The sequence below is a fragment of the Anopheles coluzzii genome, chromosome 2, assembly GCF_943734685.1.
Source record: "Anopheles coluzzii chromosome 2, AcolN3, whole genome shotgun sequence".
In the NCBI taxonomy this organism is placed as follows: Eukaryota; Metazoa; Arthropoda; class Insecta; order Diptera; family Culicidae; genus Anopheles; species Anopheles coluzzii.
Genome location: NC_064670.1, coordinates 13,162,005 through 13,170,208, shown reverse-complemented (window position 1 = coordinate 13,170,208; position 8,204 = coordinate 13,162,005). Strand labels below are relative to the sequence as shown.

Sequence of the window (8,204 nt, the reverse complement as noted above, 5' to 3'; positions counted from 1 at the left end):
GGCGGTGATCGGGCCAGCCGGTAAAAAAGATTTTTGCCACAATGGAGGCCTCATTGCAACGATTGCTCGCTGCATGGCCACCACGGCGGATGGTGTACCGCTGCGATGCATCCGCGTGCAGGCGGGCACTCTGCCAAACGACACAGCCGGCAATAAGCAAAACGAATCGACGAACCTCCGCTGCACGGAAGCTCGGCACTACGGCTAAGCTCGTTTCAATGCAAACGATTGGGGCGGACGAATGCGGTGCCGAAGGGGGGGTGGCAGTAGCCCAGCGTGGCCAGTGGTCGCGAATCACGCACTTCACATTTCCGCCTTTGGTTACCTTTACCCTTTCGGGCCGCAGAACCGCCTCGATGAGATAATGCCAACAGTCGCGACTGAACCACTTGTGACATGAATATTAAACATGCCACTACGATTGCCCGCGTCGCAGCACGTGCGGCGGAGCTTCTTCGGTCCCCTCTTTGCACACACACACACACACACACAGAGCATGCTCGTGCACATCGTGCGTACATTTGTTGGCTGACTCCGGGGCGTTTTCGATTATAATTCGATTAAAGGTTTAAGCAGAAGCAGAAAGTGGCCAACCTCGAGCCACGGAATCGCGCAACCGGACTGTGCGAACGGACAAAGTTGCACGACCATCGGCAAGGTAGAGCATACGCACTAATAAGAAGGTGGTGGAGCGAAGCAATAAGCAAGATTCTTCCCTTTGACCGGCACAGAGAGGCGACGGCTTAGTGTGCGCTAACAAATCATCGCCTTACATACCTGTTCGTTGGTGGCACAACATTTAGTTTGCACTCGAACGTATTGTTGGCATTGGCATCAGTGCAGGCTTATTGAAACACAGCAGGAAAGCACTCACTAAGCTTAGTCAAACTGCGTGAGAACAATTTATGAAGCAGTACACATAACGTAAAGCAGTTCCTTCTGCTGTGAACGGGTTTGATATGCAATTCATCTTATGCGTATTGTATATTTACTACCATATAACAATGTAGTAGTAGTAGTAGTAGTAGTAGAATTTTTAATTGTACATGAATTTTGCTTTTAACGCAGTACAAAATGAGTATTCGTAATGGGTTCGATCTTGTCTTTCCTCACAATACTTAATATATATGTAAGCTGGTCGATTTAATCGTTTCATTTACATCAGAGGCATTTGGAAGAATTGGGTGGGAAAACTTGATTAAGCAAAAACCCATCTCAGAAGCAAAACAATACATTTGAGGGGACAGACGCAATATGATATTTACGTTCTAGATTTAGCCTAACTTAAAATAGTACCAATCCTATGCAGATTATCTTTTTTTGTTTAATCTCATCGTAATTTTTTTTTTTTAATTCAGAAAGAACGGCTTCGGCCGTATTGCTTAATAACATTGCCGTATTGCTCATCGTAACTTTTCATTGATAATAAAATTTCCAATTTCTTGACAGTAATAGTAAGTAGGTGGGTTGGATAGGGATTGTATAAGGAAGGGGGATCAATATAACAATGACTTTATAAGAATTGGGTTGATTTACAAGCTTCTCATATGCTTTATACATACATATTGCACATATAAGATATATAAGCTAAATCGCGCTTTGTTCACAAGTATTTGACTACTCGAGCCACTTGCAGTTATCCGTTAACGTTTTTGATTATTTTACAATTTATGTCGTCATTTAAGTTCTGTTGCTTTTTGCTTAAAATTTGTTATAATGTTTTGTTTCCAATACGTGATGAACTTCGCTTTTTTGTTGTATTTGAATTCATTCCTTCATCATGGAGAGTTTTAGTATAGATAATCATATGTTATCGTATTTATGAAACTTGCAAAACAGGGTCATAATTTTTACATTTATTCTCTTGAATCTATTTAAAACAAACTGAATGACAGGATTCTTTAATTTCTAATATTTTCAGTATTTATACACCTATTTTTTTAATTTAATATGTAATTATTGTTTTATTTTCGTTGTATGTTATGCATTCATTTGGTTTAAATAAGTTGCTCAGTGATGCTGAGTTGGCGTAGTTAGAAACACAATAGTGCGTGCATAAACAAATTGGATTAAACTGAATTTTCGCTTAAAGCTCGTAAGCCAAACACATTCTATTAATTTAACAGTTTAATTAAAACAGCCGGCGCCATATGCATGTTGATTGATGCTAACCAATGATCTTTCTTTTCGAAGAAACATGCGTTTTATTTCATCCGCCAACGCCTATTTCTAACTCTATTTCGCAATGCATAACACCACTGGCACAAGCTCACAACTCAATTTAACTCTTCGCTACACGACCATTAGATAGATCTAATGAAAATAGTGGGTCCGAATCAACAAAACAAAACAAAAAAAAGCCCGCGTTCACACAATTATGTCCACTTCACACAGAGCCGTTCTCCAATCAAACAGCGCGTCCGCCAACGGCAAATGCTAATCGATGGCATTGCCAACACCATAGACGAGAAAAGAAATACACATGTGCATCCGAGCGCGCTCCCACTTCCATCGGCCTTCATCAGCAGAGCAGAGCGCGTTGGCTGGCAGATCGGGGCACACCAAAATCGTCGGCGTCCCGCTCACCAAGGACGCGACCGCACGCACCCCACGGACCGAGGACCAGCGTTTAATGGATGTCCAATTTTATGAGTTCATTTGCTTCCTGTATGTACGCGGCCAAACGCTCACGGTCGCGGGCCACCGAGGCACGTAGCTACCGGCTGCCGAATAATCGATTTGCGCTTGCTGGCAGCCGAAAACTAAGTGACCCTGTGGCCGGGAACGTCCACGCGTACCGCTTTCCGCGCTCACTAAATGGGTCAGTGTCGCTGCCAGCCCCGGCCAATGTCCTTCCGGTCGATGGTGGTGAGTGATTAGAGCGTGATACAGAGGAGATGGAAGGGGTGGAGGGATCCTTAACGCTCCATACCGCGTACCGCGGCCGCTCACGGGCGGCATGCAAAACTACACACACACTCACTAACAGCTGACGGTCGTACGCGGTAATTGCTTTTCGGTTGACACTGTGACACCTTCGCCACCTTTTCCCGCTGCCAAGTGTACGGTGATGGTGGGTTTGGTGGGGAGAGCTCGGTGCAGCTGGGGTTTGGGAGCGTGCGAATCGGTTTAGCAGCGTCCTAGCGCGCTCGCAACATATAAAAGCCGACCGCAGCGTGCTGAATCGATATCAGTTTCGGTTATCTCATCAATCAATTAATTTCCGCTCCCTCAAGCGTGCTTGTTTCCGCAGCAGCAAAAACCTTATCGCCGCCTCCATCATGACGCGCACCGTGATCGTCCTGTTCGCACTGGTCGCTGTGGTCGCTGCCGAGCCACCGTTGCGCTTCCGGCCCCGTGCCGCGTCCTTCGCTGTGCAGCGACCGAACGTACGCTTTGCCCGGCTGGAGGACGCACCGCCGGCAGCAGAGCAACCGGCCGGCTACCACTATCCCAAGCCGATGTCCGCCGGCTACCACTATCCCAAGCCGGACCAAGCGTTCCCGCTGCCGGGCGAGGAGATGCCACCCGCTTTCACCACCGAGCAGGCACCAGCCGCCGAGACGACGACACCGGTCCAGGAGGAGCAGTCGACAACGACGGAATCGAGCGACACCATGACTACCACTGCGGCTTACGAAGACTACGAAGATGCTACTGGCGCCCCGGAACCGACGGCCGATGATACCAACGTGAGCGCTAAGCTGCGCCGCCGCCAGCAGCTTAACGCCCGCCGTCCTGCTCCCCTAACGCTGGTCAACCGGCCGAGCCAGCGTCTGGAGGAACTGCCTGCCGCCGTGTATGTGGCTGACCAGGAGCAGCAGCAGCAGCAGCAGGTGGTACAGCAGCGTCCAGTGTATCTCATCAGTCTTCCCGAGTCGACCCTGCAGCAGCTCGTGTTGCTTAACAACGCGCAGCTTGCCGGGCTGCAGGTCGCTCCCCAGCCCACCGCCGTCTACCTGTCCGAGCTGGACTACATCTACAAGAAGAAGTAGAACGCTCCCACCACCATTCACGACACCAGTCTTCTAACTCTAGCACTCTACGGGTGCCCCATACCGCTAGGATTAGTAACGATGCACCCTCGTCGGACCAAAGATGCGTTCACTTCGCAGCGACCATGGAAAGGCTCAGCCACACGTTACCGGTACACTGTATATAGAGCAATGTAATAAAACTTGTTACCACTCATCATTCAATCGTGATTGTGCAGCTCGTGCTGGCATTGCTGTATCCGCGCCGCTTGAATGCGAGTCCAGTACATATTTGTCGGCATTGATATCACATCTTGGGGACGGTCGTCGCTTGGAACCTTTTATTGTCCCTCAATTCCACGAACGAACCGATACCACAATAAACGTCTCTAAACGGTTTCTCAAAAATTCCACCAACAAAGAAAAACTCCTCCCGTGGCCCATGGCCCAACGGGCTAACAATACATCGGCAAGGTTATTGAATTTATTCGGCAGAATCACTCAACCACCATGCCTCTCAAGCCGATCCACTTGTGCTGAGGACTATGCTACTTTGCCAACAAAGATGCAAGAAAACAGCAAAACACCAACCGGCTCTGTCACATTCTGTCAACTCACCTAGCTAATTGAAAATTGATGGTATACCTAGCGGCCAACGGGTCGCGTGAAAGTCATGTGGCGCATTCGGAGCAGCAACAGTCCCTAAATGGCAAAGCTTCGGAGGGGTTTCGCAGCGGGAATAAGCGTTTCGGTACATCGGGTTCTTGAAAATTGATCCAGTATTGGCCGAGTCACTTCCGCTTTTCGGTGACAAACGAGAAATCTTCCCCATTTAACCACCGGAAAAACGGGTATTCAAGTCGAACCGAACCGAGGGCTGCCGATGTACGTGACGCTGTGAAATGTGTACTGTTTTGGAGAAGGATGCTTCCGTTAATCTGTTGCAGGGTGATAAGGAACGGTATCACAGTAGGTTCTTGTTGTGATAGTAACCAAGGATGCTTATAATCCTGGCACCTCGGAAAGAGTGCGTCCAGCTGCGTCCATTGTCACTTTATCGATATGTTTTCCTTTCTCATGCTGATTGGACACGGACAGCCAAAGCAAACCAACCCTTGTTTGTCTTTCATCTTGAGATGGAGGATTAAAAGCTAAAGTGCTCAGCGCACTACGGTACCTCTGTCCAAGTACTTTATGGTCACGAGTAAGAAGTTACAGAGAATCCATTAACTTTTTCACGAGCGGATGTGTGGTAAGGCAAAGTTAACGTTTCTAAGCAAAAGAAAAATGCTCAATTTTACTTCAAACTATTGCTCATAGTTCTATTCCGTGTGAAATACAACAACAGTTGCAGCAACAATCTCCGTTTCTAACGATTCAAATACGTAACCAGCACCATTCTTTTCGCATTCTTTCTTTTTTACCCCTGGATACATGGCTACTCAAGATGACTTAGCCCGGAGCTAAACAGTCCATTAGGTCAGAAAGGATTGCTCTACCCATCCTATAGAAAGAATAAAACAGTCTAACCTCATGCACAGCGATTGCCCTCCAGCAACGGTAAGGACGAAAGCGAAGGATCATCCGAGCATATTGTTCCTTTGTCGTTTGGTGATGCTTGGTTTTGAGTGCATCCTTCCAACAGTGTCCAACCGTCTGTTGCCACGGCTTATGATTTGTGTAGCAACACACTTTCGCTCTCCGGGGCTTTTCAGCAGCTGTCCAACAGTTGCTGCAGCAACATTACGTTTGACCTTTATTGCATCAAGATTCCATATTCCCCGAAGGCTCTACTTGGTGGAACAAGCGTACAAATTACATCATGTTCCGAACGCTACGATCGTTGTTTTTATTCCTTATTACCACAAAATAACCATGTAAACCACCAGCTTGGGCGGGCAGCATCACGCACCTAGAGCTGTTGCCTCTTATCCTTGCAGCACTTTGTCACACTGCCAGTCAGACCGGCAAGACATGCCGACTACCATAAGAAACACAACTCTTACGCCTGCACACGGCACAAAGCCGAGGGATCGAAAATTGGAAACCCACACGACCCGGTTGGTCTGCAGTTCGCGAAAGCGACCGTAAACCAATCGGACCCTAATCATTGAGATAATAAAATTAATCTCACCGAACAAGACCATCGCCGTTCGGAACGGTAGCACGCACCGGTACACGGATATAGCGCATGCACCAGCGTTCTCAACACGGCACGAAATCCAATTTCAACGTGCGATAATTCAAAACAGGTGGATTACTGCGAAAGACCAGATGGATCAACGCACCATATCAAAGAAGCAGATAGGGCCCTCAAAGTGTATTTCCCATCGATACGCAGCAACCAAGTTGATTCGGTTAACGGAAAAAGGCCAACCGCAGGCGTGTGGGGATTTGTAAAGTGACCCGGGCAGTGCTAAACTGTTTACGTGAAACTTTGTCTGTTTGTGGGTTGTAGATGCAATTTGGTAAAAGTACATAGCGTCGGTGATAAAGAAATATTGACAAGTTCCGTGGATTTTAAAAATACCTGGCCAGATTTATAGCGTAGTTTGCAAGGGTTCAACATTTTATGGGATTAAAAATCACACAAGCACTCACAACTCAGGCGAAAACTATTTTAAATGAAGGTTTATTAACACCAGTCGCAAAATGATTAGTTTGTCATGAGTAGCGCATACATTTGGGCGTTTTTCTCCTATTCTGACACAGTTTTGTTGGAATAGTTAGCCTCCAACGGGGGACCAGATACACCTAGAATTGGAAATACATGGCTTTCCTAATCATTTGCTTATTTCCTGTTGGTATTATACGCATCAATCTGTAAGCAGCACACACCATCAACACCATAACATTAGAATTAGGCATTTTGAACTGAACACTGTGAAGTGCTTATTTGCACAAATGGAAACAAACGTGATGTAAATTACGTGTTATTCATGCCACAATTAAAACTCTTGCGACTGCTTTCAAAATGCATGCATAATCTTCAAAGCTTACTTTACTCCGGTAGACCATATTTCCTTTGTATTACATCATACTAAACCTATAACAAACATTTCGCGATAAAACAGGAGGCAAGCAAACCGAACATTCACATGAATCACGAGCATCACGAGAATCCAAACAGGTAATCCGTAACAGGTTGCTTTTAAATTTACTCTACTGCTGGTAGTGTATGCACGTTACAATTTACCAGTACTGCGGCCGTAATCCTAACGAGAATCGAGTGCATGGCCCGTTGATGTTGCTTGCTGTCCCTTGCCAATTCCAAATCTATTTGAAACACGAACAAAAGTGAGACTGATAATCGGGCAAAATCCTTAAAAAAGCAGTTTCAACCATCGGGAACTGTTACAGGACGGTCGTTACACCTGTAGAAAGCAAGTGTGCAAGATTATTGTATTTTTCGCACTGTTAAGCAAGAAACCCAGAGCCGGAGTGAAAGCCAGGAAGGGTGAAAGAGCTTTATTGTTTGTAGCGTTCTACAGAACTCTCTTTACTTCTGCACATTCGTGATTATCACCAGCCAGTTCAGACTCAAGTAATACGCAACGGAAATAAAACATTCATTTTTATTCATTAAGCTTAATTTCAGCTGACGCAAAATCCAACCCGGTACTGCAACTGACTGCTCGAACCACAACATCCAACAGTTCATATTTGTCGGTGCATGAGTTAATTTTTTGAGCTCATTTTTTATCCTCCACTGTAATCCATCCAGCAAAGGTACCGTCATTAATTTCCATCACTGTATCGCCGAAGGGAAATGTGCATGTCAAATTGTAAAAGACTCTTTTTTAATCTACACCCTGAACAGTTGCAACTAATTGTGAAGCGGGTGGCTTCATACATATATCATCATTATAACGGTACGAAGCCATACACAGCAGTGTATTTTCATGAATAAAGCTTCCAAAACCACATAGCGTACATACAGTCTGCAAGACTGCTTATCGTATCAAAGCTTTATCTATTACCTTTTGAGCATTATTTTTCTAGTATCGTTATCGTCGTACACACGTACCATTAGCTTTAGCAAACAGTAACATTAACCCTGGTTGGTCGCTAGCACCCAAATTGGGATGTTCTGAGAAGAATCGCTGTAAAACTGGCAAAACTAGCCATCTCGGCAAAACGAACACGATGCCGCAATCGTTTAATCCATCCAACGTCAAATGTTTCGGAAATCGATAACATCCACATCGGCACTGGACCATCCGACAAAAC

At 45.9% G+C, this 8,204-nt stretch overlaps 1 protein-coding gene across 1 annotated transcript; it reads left to right on the top strand.

The window, feature by feature from the left end:
- Positions 1 to 2,853: 2,853 nt before the first annotated feature.
- LOC120950523 (uncharacterized) lies at positions 2,854 to 4,199 on the top strand. The gene has a single exon (XM_040368633.2). It carries the CDS (start codon positions 3,282 to 3,284, stop codon positions 3,993 to 3,995), a length of 714 nt encoding a protein of 237 aa, XP_040224567.2. The 5' UTR covers positions 2,854 to 3,281; the 3' UTR covers positions 3,996 to 4,199.
- Positions 4,200 to 8,204: the final 4,005 nt, after the last annotated feature.

Coding starts and splice junctions, on each gene's coding strand:
- LOC120950523 (XM_040368633.2), top strand. CDS start 3,282: ATGACGCGCACCGTGATCGTCCTGTTCGCACTGGTCGCTGTGGTCGCT.